Source organism: Nematostella vectensis, chromosome 1, assembly GCF_932526225.1.
Source record: "Nematostella vectensis chromosome 1, jaNemVect1.1, whole genome shotgun sequence".
Classification (NCBI taxonomy): Eukaryota; Metazoa; Cnidaria; class Anthozoa; order Actiniaria; family Edwardsiidae; genus Nematostella; species Nematostella vectensis.
Window position 1 is genome coordinate 18684734 of NC_064034.1, and position 15729 is coordinate 18700462.

The 15729-nt window shown below is 39.2% G+C and overlaps 2 protein-coding genes and 1 long non-coding RNA gene across 3 annotated transcripts; all 3 read left to right on the forward strand.

Moving 5' to 3' along the window:
• LOC125570184 lies at positions 1 to 2447 on the forward strand. The gene is made up of 2 exons (XR_007312552.1): positions 1 to 287; positions 2095 to 2447. It is a non-coding gene; the product is annotated as an uncharacterized LOC125570184 (long non-coding RNA).
• A 3104-nt stretch (positions 2448 to 5551) lies between these two features.
• Positions 5552 to 8368, forward strand: LOC5512343. The gene is made up of 3 exons (XM_001632635.3): positions 5552 to 5707; positions 6737 to 6890; positions 7630 to 8368. The coding sequence occupies exons 2-3, from the start codon at positions 6782 to 6784 to the stop codon at positions 8019 to 8021; spliced, it is 501 nt and encodes a 166-aa protein (XP_001632685.1). The 5' UTR covers positions 5552 to 5707; positions 6737 to 6781; the 3' UTR covers positions 8022 to 8368.
• A 3192-nt stretch (positions 8369 to 11560) lies between these two features.
• LOC5512342 lies at positions 11561 to 15638 on the forward strand. The gene is made up of 2 exons (XM_001632634.3): positions 11561 to 14327; positions 14559 to 15638. The coding sequence occupies exons 1-2, from the start codon at positions 12756 to 12758 to the stop codon at positions 14817 to 14819; spliced, it is 1833 nt and encodes a 610-aa protein (XP_001632684.1). The 5' UTR covers positions 11561 to 12755; the 3' UTR covers positions 14820 to 15638.
• Positions 15639 to 15729: the final 91 nt, after the last annotated feature.

Consider the following 15729-nt stretch of genomic DNA (forward strand, 5'->3'; position numbering starts at 1 on the left):
CTTCACACACGGAATCTTGCATGAGTTTCTTTTAGTTTTCACACCTACTACACGAAAAGTCTTTTTTTTTTTTCTATTACAATTCAATTAAACAATTAAACGAAATCTTGCTTGACGATATAACTTTGGACACAACAAAAATAATTTTAAAAGCTTTAGTAGAAAAACGTCAAAGCGAATTCGTGTAATCATGTGCAAACCTAGTCTCCTTTGAAGCCGCCCGCTTGGCTCGGACCATAAAAAGGCGACGCTCTACTCGATCTAAAAAGCTTCAAACATCTCAGTAGGTAAGGAAACAGGGAATAGTACTATTAATATAAATTTATAATAGCATTGCTGTGCCCGTCTTTTATGCAGCAGCTTTTAAAGCATTTCGTGCTCTCAATGTATTTATTGATAAAAGGATGAACAGGGGAACAGAGTGCGCAAGTTTTCCTCCTTTACAAAGCGGACTTACATACAATCGGTATAGCAGGTACCTGAGTTTAAGTTCTTGCATGTTGGTAAACGATATGCAGAAAAGTTAAATAAATAGGATTTTGAGTGAAAGTTTAATTACTCGGTGATAATACAAACTTCTGTATAAGGAAATATTAGTAATCCAGTGACCTAGTCATGTGATAGCTGACTTGTCTAGATCTTATTCAAACACTGCTTCTATAAGGAGTCTTGCATGATTGTTTCTACATCGATATCAGCGATATCAAGAGAGTGATTTATGCTACACTACAAACGTGCACTGAGTAAAGCCCCCTTTTTACGGTCAAAAGCATCCAAAGACCAACCCACAGCCAGCCCTTTGTGACGCAACAACAACATGTTCAAAGAGGGATAAACGTGACCCGCCCACAATCCTTATTACTACCCAAAAAACAATACAGTAGTAGCCAAATAAACGTGACGTAATCCTTGGATTCGCTCCTTGTCTGTTCTTCTACAAATCAAGCGAATCATCCTTTTTTGTTTTCAAGAGGCATATTCAACTGTATTGATGAGGTTTTGTGGTCTATTGTTTTACGTTGTTTTTCCAAGCTAGAGCATAGTTTAGTAGAGGGAGCCTAACTATGGCTAGAGGGATCAGATAAAAACAACACGAATAATATATCTCTTATATTTCTTACAAAATATATTGAGATCATTAATAAGTAGTTTTATAGTTTTACCTCACGTGATTTTTTTAGATAAATGGCGCGCACACATTTACCTCTAAGTCACAACCTAATTCACTCGTGAATGTCTTGTGACTTAACGCTTCGTTACACTAGTTAGTCGCAAGTATTGACAAAACGGCTAATATACATCCACAACTTACGTGCAGCTGATATCAACACCAGAAAAGGCAATTTGAAAAAATTTAGTTTGAGTTCGATAAAGTAATGTCAATAGCACTATAATGGCTTTCCATTGGCATTTAGAGAATCAAAGATTTCTTGATATAAGCCAATAAGGGAAATAAGGGCGCAGGGCGAAATCGTGCGACAAGCTCTGTTCACCACTGATTACTAATACTAGCTGCTCCCTTGCTACCACCAGCGTGTAAACATTTTTTTACACTGCTTTTTATTGTAACCACCGATTTTCATTGAAATGTAGATAGGAATGATGGCACCACCGAAAAAAAATATCCCCCCCTTGACTTCCAAGCTTAACTAAAAGAGCGCTTCTAGGCAGACCCCTAAAGAAGCCGATTACTAGTTTATTGTGTATTTTAATGAATCAGAATAACATTACCGTGCAGTTTTGCACGCGTCGTGGTGTTCAAATTATTCAAATACGTCACCAAGGTAGTATTCCGCCGTATCAGATGCGGCTATTGCATTACTTTGAAACACTCCATCAGCAATTGAAATAGATGGAAACCCAATCAAGAAAAAAAATATTGACCTTGATTTGGTATCTGCTTCACTCATCAGAGATGCTGTGCACAGCTAGAGCATAAAAGAAACGATATATTTGCATACGATTACTTTTACAGAAAAGACTTTTAGATCGTATAAAGGGCGCGTTTCATGTTGATCGTAAAAATGTTTCTCAGAAAATCGAAGAGTAAGCTTCAATGCATCAACAAAGCTTCATTTTTGTCATTTCCCGTAGAAATAAAAAGCCCTGATGATGGACAGAAATTAAAATGCAGCAGCCAAGGTGATATACTTAGCAGCACTCGCAGGCAAAATAACCCGGTTAAACTGGTTTTAGGGTTATTCTAGGTCGCAAGACGCCTCTGCCTCGCCCCCCTACCAGACACCGTAACACTGAACTTGAGAGGGCTATCCACTTTGCACATGAGCGTATGCTTTGAGAGGGCTTAATAAATAATCTTGAGACAACTAGTAGTAACGTGCACACAGAACTGACACCTAGCTAGAGAAAGTCACATGGCCAAGGTTAAATATTTTCTAGTGTGACAGCTGAAATCGTGAAGCCCAAAAATGCGAAACTTGATCTTTTGAACGACTTCTATATTTACAACTATCATTTGCCCCAAAGCTTGAAGGATGTTAGTAAAACGTGGAACGGGGAGCGAGGAACAGGGATCTGGGAACGAGTGATCAGCGGTAGGGCACAGCGATGTAGCAAACTCACGTGCGTCTCTTTGGCTCTTCTCTCGTTAAAATGGATGGTAAGTGAAATCTCTGACTCTGTTTCTAAGAATTATGAATAATTCATGCGCCCATTGAATCAAATCTAATGCGTTTTTCTTATTTTAGATGTGATAGAGATCAAGTCAAGTGAAAGGTATGTTGAAAGGGATAATATGATAACAGTGTGCTTGGGTAGTTTAGTGCGAGCTAAAATCGCAATGGTTAACTTGAAAAGAGATTTATGGAAACAGATTTTGAATCCGTGGATATTTCTGCAATCCTACATTGCCATGACTTCAAATTCTCATCCCATAGTGATGAAAAGCACTCTTTACAAATTTGAGGTGCTATTTTCAGTATTTTTATGATTATTGATGTTGAAAGCTGCTCATCATTATTATATCATTATTATCATATTATCCCTTTCAACATACCTTTCACTTGACTTGATCTCTATCACATCTAAAATAAGAGAAACGTATTAGATTTGATTCAATGGGCGCATGAATTATTCATAATTCTTAGAAACAGAGTCAGAGATTTCACTTACCATCCATTTTAACAAGAGAAGAGCCAAAGAGACGCACGTGAGGTTGCTACATCGCTGTGCCCTACCGCTGATCACTCGTTCCCAGATCCCTGTTCCCCGCTCCCCGTTCCCCGTTCCTCGTTTTAGTAACATCCAAGTTGAAGTGTAGTCTGTGTGTATGTTTTTCTATTTGATGTTCAGCGCTGTAAATAGAGCATCAGCCGACGAGATCGGAGATTGTTTATCCGCCGGGTTTTTGGGCGGAATGAAACGAGCGCTATCATGGTTGAGAAAAAAAGAAAAATAAACTAACAAACAAAAGTGCGTTGTTTTGTTTTCTTGTGTTGAGCCTTTTGTGTCTTCTTTTTTCTGCATGATGATTGTATTTATTCCAACCAGTCCAAAACCAAGCTCAAGGTCACCCGAAAAAAATAAAAAACCCAGGTCATGTGAACGAATAACGCAGAACGCAGACTGTTACTTGTTGGTTATGATAAACACGTAAATTTGAATGCCAAAAGTTTTGAAACATAAAAACGTTTGCAAATGATTGTATTTTAGCACATCGCTTTAGCCAATCGATTAACCTTTTTTCATCGGTATTCTCAAATTTATTAATAATATGCGCGATCTTTTGGCTGTCATTGGAGTATTGCCATTACCAAGTTCAATAAACTGAGTAATGACCTCTTATTCCGTGTAACAGGAGTATTTCGATAAATCAGCGAAAAAAAATTAACAACAAAAAAAAAGACCAGGTTCTTTCTGTGGTCTTTCTTTGACGGAATTAAATTGTAGCAGGTTTCCGGTGTCAAAGGTTTTACAAAGCCCGGGACCGGAAATCCTACTCCCATCCTTTGCCTAATTCATACATATTTAAAATAAATTTAGGCGAATTTTACTTGTCAGAAGAAGATGTCTATTCTGGAATTCTTTATTATGCATTCAGTGTTGTTTTGATGCTTCAAGGCCAGCAAAGTCAAAAGAGCAGGAAAGTCTATGGAGGACACAAAGTGTTATTGAATATTGGGGTCATACTCCTATAGCGGAAACGGAAATCCGGAAAGAACGGTTCTTTTTTGCTCAATTGTATAGTCGGACAAGCCTCTAGCCGCTCCTTTTGATATTTCATTTGGATAAAGTACTTTAGTTTCAATAACAGACGAGCATATGATTCTTATTACCATATGAACAATGGATAACCTTAGGTTTAGAAAATCAAGTTCGAGCATGTCAACAATACGTCTATTTCTATGTCCTAAAATTAGACCATTTTGAAAACGCGTTTTATTTTTGAGAGAATTCTTGCGCATTTCTTGTCGTTAAAGGGCAAACGTTAGATAAAGGCGATCAACGAATCATTATCGTGTTGCGTTATAGGTCAAACAAATTGATTGCCTTTGAAAGGTTTTCAAAGATGGCACGACGCCATGATCTTCGAAATATCATCCGAACGTGACCAAAGCCCAAAGGGTCTGCAATTTACATAGAGCTCAATTTACGCCTGCAAAATACATCCTTAGCAGTTATTCCTGCCACTTTATGCGTATACCATAACAGTGAGAACTGAAATTCGAGAAAAATAGATTTAGCGAGTTAACGTTTTGATCAATCAGATAAGTCACGTCCAATTCGTGAGAATAACATTACATGTCACACATTCTAGCTTCCGTCAACAATGTCACATAATCACAAAACATTTATTTCGCAGCCATTAATTGGAGACAGAATACTGTCGTGCAGAATTATTTTGGAGGCGTTGATGGTACGTTTTCTAAGATTGAATACCGGGCAAGACAGATGTGCTAAAAATATTTCTAAGGCTGTGTGTCGGTTGGTTTGCATGCGTCATATGGATCGCTCGCTGAACGTGCTGTACACAAAGACAAGGGTCAAAATAGGCCAAAGTAACAAGGACTCCATCAGGAATGGATTTTGAGATTGTCGTCAGATTTTACATGATGTCTCACCTCTAGCCAGTGTCTGGCATCTAGATAAAAGAGTTAATCTTATGCTCATAGCATTAAGGTTGGCTATTATTTTGATGCGGTAAAGGAAAAAAAATAAAATATAAAAAAAAAAATGAAAAAATACTCGACTCTGGGGTATAATTTGTGACTTACTTATTCTAAAAGCGACTGTGTAATATTCTAGGAACGCTCTGTTCTAGAAAACTCCAGAATATTTCATCAGACGGTTATAGTTTCTAGAAAGTTCTGGAACAATCGCTAGAAAACGATGCAATTAAATCAATTTTTCCTTCTAGTTTAAGCGGTGTGGATTCGTTGTCCAAGAGTCGAGTTCGTGATATACGTTTTGCATCTCTAAATGATTATTTTCTCAATATACAGTCAGTATTTGCCAAACGTGACCGATCAATTTGTTTGGACTTGTGCCTCGATATGATAGGCTGAGGGTTCTAAAACCTTTTGTCTAAGTGATTGACAGGTGACGTCACACTAACAACGAGTATAAAATAAGATTTTTCTTTGTCAAACGCTCATCTGTTGCAAGAAGGCTACAATAACAGGACGCCGTACAAAGGCAGTATAGAGTTTTTCTGCTTCTGCACGGCTAAAAGCGAAAACAGAACACGGTAAGCAATCTTTTATTCAGTTGGTCGTAGTAGGTTTGGAAAATTTTGCTTCCTTTGCCATTTTCGCGTGAATTGATGCTTTTGCCATTTCTCAACGAACGCAATACGTACTTACCTAGGTTCTCGACTTTCGGTAAAGATTTTGCTTTCGAACAAACTTATTAAATGGCCTTAAAGCAAGGTGTATTATCTTAGAACATCGGTGTTTTAGCCTCCACTTTTTAAAGTAAAGTTATATTTTCATCGGTTGAGATTTTTTTTTCAGCTGCGAAGTACGTTTGAAAGGTCTTACTTTTTTTGTCGCTTTGGCTTGTGTTTTCTAGCTTAACTAAGTGCTCATTATTATGTTTCTATAAGCCTTTGGGTTATTCTTAGTAAAGAATCTATTTCAAGCTAGAATGAGCTGAGGTTGCGAAAGTGTTATCACAGCGAGATCCACGTCCTTGCAATGTCGCTGTCATCTGAGTCCAAGCAAGCGGCGAAATCATTTAGGCCGAAATTTGAAACTCTTGATTTATTCCTTCAAACTTACGAGATCTTCCTCTTTTCGCCGTAAAGTTAAAAAACAGTAATAGTCTGTTCGCTCTACACAATCTGTTATTTTTCTCGCACCAAGGAACGGTAAAACTGAAAGTGCTAGATCTGCCAATTTGGAAACACACTCGCAAGCAGTTTTGTGTTTGTTTCTGTTGATGTCAATTATAATATTTGGTCCTTGGTTGATTTGGCTGATGTTAGTTTCTTCAGCTCTCTGGTTTGATTAAAACTCACTCTCTCCTTATTTAGATCAGGAAAATTAAAAGCGAGAAAGAGAACTGACGTTTGAATATTTTATAGCTAAGAAAATTTGTCCGTCGACCCGGTTTCTATCGCCGGTTGGAAACTTGTCTATATACTTGTCCTACTAGCTGTCATGCTTCTCTCTTACTTTTTTCTTCGGGTTTAAACCTCACTTTTTTGTATTACGCTTATACCTATCATGACGCTTTAACCATAAACCTGACCTCTTGTGTTCTGTTTATATTGCAGATCGGGTCTTCTTGTCGTCTAAATTCTGCTTAAAGAAAAGACAAAATGAAGATAGTCCTGTTTGCTGATTTCGTTGCAACATCTCACGGCCTTACCCAGGCACAATACGTCCTAAAACACCTATGTGAACAAGGCCACTGCATTTCTCTCTTTGGTAAGTTTTTCTTTACCACAACAATGGAATTTTTTTTTCGCAAGTCCCTGGAGAACCCTGTTTGGCCCTCTTCCAGAAAAAATATCCCTTGACAGTTTTAGCCCGGGTATTGTTTTCCGGAGCATTATCTTCCAGTCCAATCATGTTTTTTTTCGCCCACACAACGGTTGCGTTACCAATTTGATTAGAGAAAAAAAAACCCGTTTAGACTTTTATGTTGCTCGTTATCTTGAATTTAGCGTTGTTTTCAAGTGTTTTGTATTTCAAGGCTCAAGTCACGTGCATTTAATTACCTCGTGTAATTACTGTGTTTTTATGAATTAGAATTTTCGATGAGATTTTTGTTTAAACCAGCTTTTTGATGCCCTTTTTCACAATGGCAAATTCTTTTACCTTTTTCCGTAGTAGGATTTCAGCTGGAATAGTATACGGCAACGGATAATTGAAGATTTAAAGCGTGTTTTTTATGTTAATTATTTTCTCCAACTGTTGATTTAAATATTTGCCGGTGGCATCGAAGCCCAAGTTTATCACTCTCAAACCAATTCATGATTTTACTAGCAGATTATACTTTCGCCTTTAGATTGAACAGCCGAAATTTTTGGTGTTGTTTTACTTGATGTGAAAAACAAATGGTGGTTGTTTAGGATTCTTTCTCATCGTTTGTTTTTCATAACAAAACAGATGAGTTAATTATTTAGTATTTGTCACCTTATATCACTTTCTTGTTTTCCAACAGAATGCTCAGATGTGAGTGTACCCATCTTAATCTATGAAGAACCAAGCACAGTTATCCGTGGCAACTATGAAGAACCATTACATTTACTAGAGAGAAAAGTGGTAGAGGCAGATGCTATCCTCTTGGTCACAGATCGGGAAACATATGACACACCCAAGTCATTGATATCGGTAAAGAAGTACTTTAGAGGTTGCAATTATGCATGGAAACCGTACGGCATTAACTGCTTGCTGCTCGGAGGATCTGTCCATAGCAGGAAGGTGGCAATGGCGCTGCGATCTCTACTTGAAGGTTCTGACTACATGTCTGGGTGCCTGCCTCATCGTTGTTCCTGGACAGAGATGTACTCTGTTGATGCAAGTCTGGAAACACCGGGCCCATGCGTCCTATAGCATATTTTTTAAAATTCACCATTCATGGGTAGTTACTGTGTTATAGCAGTTGGACAAAAAGGAACTTGAGACTGGATGAATGCCTTCTATGAAGGACTTTGACAACAGCTAAACTGCTCTGTGTCTTAGGGTTGTTCTTCTTTATTCTATATGTAGTTCTTGTCACTCATTTCTATGTTTTCAAAGGTTCTGTTCGTGTTCAGTCCAGTTTGGAGTCTGAAGTCTCAAGCATTCACTAGATCATTTTGTATAGATTAACTTAAGAAATATTTGTGGATTAGGGTTGTATATAAAAATAGAAAATAGAAACGACAGTTTTATTGTAAATAAAGATATTCAATGGCAAATGTAGTCTCCTTGTATTTTCAAGCCATAGGGAGAAATGATTCATAAATAAGATTTTGCTCACAATAGTCAGTTACAATTGTGGTAAGATATTTATCCAAATATAACCCATTAGAAAATATTCTAAAAAGAAATGGAGATGAGGGAATGTAATACAGTCACTGCTGATGGTTTAAAGATGCAGTAGTGGATCCAGGGGGAAGGTTTAGGAAATTACAGTACACTCCCCCCTTTGAGCTGCCAAGTAAAATTTTTATATATAGCCGCTGTGAACGAAAAAGGCTGGTACTCGAACTCGTTTGTCAGGGTACTTTGTTAGATAAACAAAGACATCGCAAAAGAGGGAGGCATCGACAATGCTCTTTATAGCATTTTATATATATATGTTTCCAGTTTTTTGAACAAACACAACTTGGATGAAATGTAGACAAGAAAGCCTGTTGAAAAATCCAGTTTGAAAAATTATGGGCAACAAGGTATACAAGTACGGGACAGAACTAGTTTTTCTCTACCACTCCTGACTCAAAAGGCTAACATAGGCCATCAAGGCCTATGGCGAAAAACGAATGTAATTCTTTTTTTTAATGTAATGTTTTTTGATATTCTAGACTTTTATAGGTATAATACAAAACTGGTCTTCGTAAATGGGGGACTGTCCCATTCGCAACGATGATTAATTGGTTTCCGAGGGATTAACAAACATCTACAATACCTAGTCTCCTTGTTATTGTTTCTCATCACGTCCTTATGCCAGAGCCTAGCGGTTGGTCTTGGAACAAAGAATATCACCGAATAGAGTAACAATATCAACAAGTGTGTATATAACCAGGAAGGAGGTACGCTTTTATAGATATAATATTGAGGTATATTGATGAGATATAATAAGATCTTTTAAGAAAGATCCTACATATTCTTTTGCAGTCGTGGTGGTGATGCGAGGGGGTGGGGGGAATTGTGGATGCGCTAGCCTCTTGGTCAAACAATAGCGTCAGAAGCGCGCCTTTCTCGGACGTGATCATAAATTCAATATCTCATTCATTATGTAGAGCGTCGTCGTTGGTGTTTCCCTTAAAAGTAGAACATTGTCTAAGTACCTAATCATTATGCGGGCATCCTAAACATCTCAAAAGGCCTCTGTCTAGAAGATACGTCAAAAAAGACTCGCATAAAGAAGCTGGGCTAGATAAAATAAGAACAGAAAAGGAGACCTCTAATTTATAGAACGTAAAAATTATCACACATGGTGAAATTGTAAAACTAGGTACATCTCCGAAAAAATTCCATGGGAAAAATTTCTATGTGCGACTACTGCAAAAATACCTTACCGAAATCAAGCACAATAAACAAAAAGTGAAACAAAATATATCTATTTTAAGCAAACATACACAACTTGCCCCAATATGCCTGGCGCACACGGTGAGGAAAATTTCACGCTTGCACTTAGCTCACCATACCCTGGGTACCAGAGGCTCTAAGCTTCGCGGCGAAAACGTTTCGCGAAGCTCGGAGCCTCTTGTACGAAGATATGCTCACTGCCTCGCGTGACCAGAAACTCACAGCTCAAGCAGGAGAGACTTTTGCCTCAGTTGCTCGTGAAACGTAACTCGCTCGATGGACGTCCGCACACTGTGGGTTTTTGGCCTCCCGAGGCAGTGAGGAAAGTGCACGAGTGAAATTTCTCTCACCGCGCGCTTAAGGGGAGACACGCAAAGATCTTGTCCCTCAAGGCGTTTTGCAGGACTTGTCATATCTGGCGGGCCTTGGGTAGACTACGGGGAGACAGGGCGGTAAAATGTTGGGGTCCTTTCAATGTTCAAGAAATCCTGGGTACGATTTTGATTATAACTCTCCTTACGCAAGCCACGTGGTGATTAAAAAATCCGAAATATTATTGAGGGGTGGTTCGGCACGGTGACTACAGATTTTCCACACATGAATATGTTCGGCCGCTGAGAATGTCATGTAGGTATAATGTATGCAGTAATAATAAATTGGCGCTTTTATAGAGCTGCAGGGCGTCCCTTGAGCAGCTGCATAATTCAAATCTTATATTTCCCGGGTTGTAACAGACACTCGCTCAGCATGAGACTGCAATATCGTCGTTGCAGGTTGCCTTTATGCAATCTTAGAAATATCAATACTTGATTTCTAAGATTGCATGGTCAGTTTTGCCCTGACACTCTGCGCTTCGAGTAAATTACTGGTAAATGTAATCTCCCCACCCCTATAAAAAAAATGAAAAGTGAAAAACGGTTCCACTGGGAGAAAATTTAATTCGGAGCTGTTAAGCTCAAGGGTATTCTCTATGGCCTTTAGAGAAAAAGCTCGCCTTGGACTGGATTATAAATAAAACCCTCGGTCACGAGCCTCAATCGTTGCTCTGGCGGCAAAGACCGTTTCTTGTCCAAGTTTCGAGGGGGGGAGGGGGAGGTATTTAGGAAAGTGTTAAGGTTGCTCGTCGGAAAATGGAATTTTAGCAATGAGAGGTGATTTCCCTGCCTTTGCATTGCTCTCGACGGAGTGACCTTGACATCTAGCAGTGAGGTTAGGGGAGTCAAGATTAAATTACAATGTATAAACGGGTGATTATTACATAATGAGAAATACTAACAAATCATTGATTTCTCTTTTTTTTGTACATTAATTTGTCGAAGGGGAACGATTATCATTAATCTAGCAGGTAAGAATGGAGAGACAGGTTTTGATAGAAAGAAACATTGCAGTCACTGATGTTCCATAGATGCGATCCTGCCAGACTGAAATCTGCCAGACTGAAATCTGAACCGTGTTTTCTACGTGGAATCACACATTCTTACGAGGAACTAAAACGATAATCAACGTGGACAACATGCAAAACAGCGGCCCAAAATGCTGTTCGGGCGCGCGAATGAAAAGTCACAAATAGATACCTTTATTCTGGTCCTATTACCTTTCTTCTGGTCCTATTATTTAGCTTAAAACTGTTTAGAAATGTCTAAATATTGTTAAATGTTCCTTTTTTAGAATGCTAAAATATAAGCAATCAAAGGCGCCGGCTATTAGTTTTTGTTTGGTTCTTACTGGCCGGGAAAATAATTTTCTAACAAATCACTCTATCAATTCCGTCTGAAACCAATTTCAGAATCGTTTACACTGCTATGCTGGGTCTGTTTGACCTGGAATTGATTCGTTTGGATTTCGGGTCTCAAAGAAAAGTCAGACTGGCGGCCACCTTTGCAGAATCTGTGGATACTGGATTGCACCATGACAGGTTCTCCAATAGGGTTTTGGATTCCGCATCCTAGCGTGTGAATTCCGGATTCCATGTGGGTTTTTTTCCCGTGGATGCCGGATTCCATTTTTGTTTCCAGGATTCTTGTATTCCGGATTCCACCGTAAGTCTTGGATTCCGAATCCTACTGTGTGGATTCCGGATTCTAGTAGCATGGATTCCGGATTTTCAAGTCTTATTTTTTTCATGGATTCCGGATTACCTGTCATGGGGCGAACTGGAGGAGCAGAATAAAGGTATCTATTTGTGACTTTGAGTTGTAATTAATCTTTTTTTCCTCAGGTAGTATTGTGTGCGTTTAGTTGAGATAGGAAATTCTGCTGTTTTTCTCGATGAATTTTTTCTTATATCTGGAGCACTTATTTGGCAGTACAGTAAATTCCGTCAAATTGGCTAGATCATATTTTCAAGACCATTCATCCGTTCTAAGACTGATGTTTGATTAACTTGATGTCGTTGTGTTAGTTTTAAATTGGGTCATTTTTTTTTTTTTTTTTTTTTTTTGCTTGTGGGCAATTCCCACGGCCGGTACAGGCCGGTTGAAGGGTTAATGGGTTAATTAAACGCCCAAAAACAGCTTTCTGAACCAGGATCAGGGAAGTCAATATATTGTTTGTCTATATGGTTGCAACGATTTTGGCGCTAGCGTGGCTATTTGTTAGAATGTTTTTATTCCAGAACACACCACTACACAAGCACTTATATACAAAAGAACATTTTTTAATGAAGATTTAGTCCGCCTTATCTAATAAAGTTGTGTTAAAATTATTGCGGATAATGCAAATATTTTTCTTCCCGAAAATATTAAAGGTTGGCTGTTCAGTAAATATGCGTGAATTGTATGTTGTTTGTTTTCAGTTCAATTAATCCAAAATCATTTAATCTAAAGTTTGAGGGAAAATTATTTGAGCAAATAAGCCACAGTGGTCACAATCATAAAGTATGTATGATTTTATTTTGATTAAATGTTTGTGGAGAAGACACCAACACCATGCTCTTCATCCGCCATCAAGAACAGCTGAAAACTACGAAGTCCATTAAAATTTAACTATTGGTAGAAAACAGTCTTGAAGTTGTCAATTAGCACCACATTTTTTCTGATCTCTACAAGAGTCAACATGTCCGTGCGTAAACGTTTTTATGTTTCGCTTACATTCTTCGTCGGTTTCTGTGCATCTATTACCTATGGGGTCAAAATTCGTTCCAGGAGTGCAAGAGATCTTGGCCTGAATTTTGAAAACGAGAGGAAAAATCTGAAAAATGACTGGGGAAATTACAGAGAATCGTTTGATTGGAATAGGCGAGATGGGAAAGAGAATGGGGATCGAGGACTTGGACTGGGTTCTAGGATGAGCGAGTTTTTGGAGAGAGATTTTGGTAGAGACGAGAAACAAGAGGGGAACACTTATAGGGGTGCTGGTTTGGGCTTGAAGAAAGGGCTACGTATTAGAATACACGACCAGAAACGGCAAGAGAACAACGGAATGGATGTCGAAATGACGCTGAAAGAGAAACAAAAGGAGCAGAATGAAATCAGAAAGAGGTTGAACAATATTCATGCAAGCCACCATAATGAGAATGACAAGAAGCAAGTTGACGATAGTATGCTGAGTGGAAACTTAAAGGATTTTGAAGACCTGCGAAGGAAAGCCGCCGAGTTAGATCGAAGTCAAGTGAAGGGGAAGGATGATGCCTTTGACGAATTAAACGGTAAGAGGAAAATGACAAGATCTTTTTCACCGTTAAAAGAATTCCTAAGACCTGCTGATGAAAACGATTCGAGGAAGGACATTAAATTGGGAGAAGAAAATACTGATAAGTATGAAACAAAACCTGAAGACGAAATAAAACGAGATGGGGAAGAAGATTCGCATAAATTGGATTTTGATCTTGAAGGCGTTGTTGGAAAGCTGAGAGAGTTGGCAAATAAACAACAAAGTCGCACAGATACAGACACGAAAAGAATATCTGATGGCAGAAATATAAACTTTAATAACCGCGGTTTAAAAAAAGATACACATAATATAAACAAAAATTTCTTGAACGAGCTAAGAGATATTGTTGGCGGTAAATTATTGATCAAGCAAAGAGACAACGATCAAGGAGAGAGGTACTTGAGCGATTTTGGGGTTGCGGTTGACTCTCGAAAAATCAACCACGATGCAACACGAGATAATATATTTTCCGGCAAGGACATGTGGAAAATAGAGAGAAAGAGAAACGATAAATTAAACGTCCGGTCCACGAAAGACAAGGATGACGCCAGAGAATTATCCAGGTGGTCGAGAAAGAAAAATGGAGATGCGATTCACAGCAAGAGAAACAGAAATCAGAGGAGTTTTCTCGATTTGATTTCACGAGATTTACTGACATCAAGGGGAGACGCACAAGGAGATCATTTGGATGACAGCCAAGCCAACAAAAGGGTGGAAATCTGGAGAGATGCTATCAACGATATCAGTCGTTATAACCCAGATAAGAGAAAACACTCTAAAGCAAATGGTGGTTCAAATGGAGAGACATCAAACGCTGACCAGTTGAGGGGACTTGAAGAGGGCTCGAAACAGGTGCGTACGAAAGCAAGGCAACAAGATCACAGGAAGACCACTAAGCTCAACACGGACGGGAAGTCGTGGTGCCCGCAACTCAATGCAAAAGGACACCCAAGCTTAAAAACACATGGACTAGAGGTATGAGTTTACTAGATAGGTGACGTTGATAGACCCCCCCCCCCCCCTACAGAAGAGAAAAAAATCCGACTTCAAGGTTTTTTCTTTTTCTGTTCGTCACACGAAGGCCAGAGTCGCGTAAGACGCAATCTAACACGCACTAGCAGACTTGTTACTTCGTGCCACAAATCCAAAAATAGTTTCCATTATCTAGCCCTTACTTATAGTTGAATGTTTTTTTCTTTCTTCTAGGAGATCGAAAAATGCTGTATTGCGCATGACCAATGTCCGCTGATCAAAATCATGGGAGTCACAGCACTAGACTGCCAATGCGAGAATGCCTTCTACGCATGTCTCAAACAGAGCGGCGCCGCTATCGCCAACACTGTGGGCTTACAGTACTTCAACGCATCGCCTCGGAATTGTTATCAGTATACACAAGTGTCTGTCTGTGAGCACAACGTGTGTCGATCGGTTCACGAAATACACCAAACCAAACTAACTCGCTTTTGAACAAATGTGTCAATCTATAGTAGTCAGGTTCGATATAAGCACCAATGCTCACAAGACAAAAGCGTCAACTCGTGAGTCTTTCAATCCTTAAGGGCTGATTTAGAAACGTGATCTTATCATATGCGATCGGCTACGAAAGTCGTAGTGTGTAAGCCAGGGCTAACGCGTCGTAGGCAAGTTGCATACGACTCAATTGTAGTCTGAATCATTTACTTCAATATTAGGAGAGCCTCGACTTGAGGTTATTGTTTGTTCACATTGGCGCAGACATCGAACCCGGCTGTACTCCAGGGTTGCCACACGCTCGCTTATCAGGTTCTTTAACTAATGCCTGGTGCACACTAGTGATATAACGACATGGGCGCGCGCAATCTTATCTTCGTATGTTCAAGTGTGAATGGTTTGGAATTTTGACATAAGCCCGACATAATGACATGGACAAACGACATAAGAGATCAAAACAAGTTTTTTTCTTTTATGTAGTTATGTCGGGCTAAGCAGAGTGCGTGCGCCCATGTCGTTATGTCAATATGTCACTTGTGTGCACCAGGCATAAGCCTGCAGCACGACGTGTTCGCAACCCACGACGTCGGCTGGAAGAAGAGCGTTCAGGTTATACCTGGTGCATACTAGTGACATAACAGCATAAGCGTGCGCACTCTTTTAACCCCGCGACATGACGACATGGGCATAATGACAAAAAAGAAACAAAAACATGTTTTTTTCTCTTATGTCGTTATGTCCATGTCATTATGTCGGGCTCATGTCTTTATGTCGAACCATTCACACTTGAACATAGCAGTGCGCGTGCCTATGTTGTTATGTCGGGCTCATGTCTTTATGTCGAACCATTCACACTTGAACATAACAGTGCGCGTGCCTATGTTGTTATGTCGGGCTCATGTCTTTA

Bases quoted from the DNA above. Each gene is read 5' to 3' on its own strand.
- LOC5512343 (XM_001632635.3), top strand. From the start codon at position 6,782: ATGAAGATAGTCCTGTTTGCTGATTTCGTTGCAACATCTCACGGCCTT. The intron at 6,891-7,629 runs GTAAGTTTTTCT...GTTTTCCAACAG, and splicing joins CCACTGCATTTCTCTCTTTG to AATGCTCAGATGTGAGTGTA.
- LOC5512342 (XM_001632634.3), top strand. From the start codon at position 12,756: ATGTCCGTGCGTAAACGTTTTTATGTTTCGCTTACATTCTTCGTCGGT. The intron at 14,328-14,558 runs GTATGAGTTTAC...TCTTTCTTCTAG, and splicing joins TAAAAACACATGGACTAGAG to GAGATCGAAAAATGCTGTAT.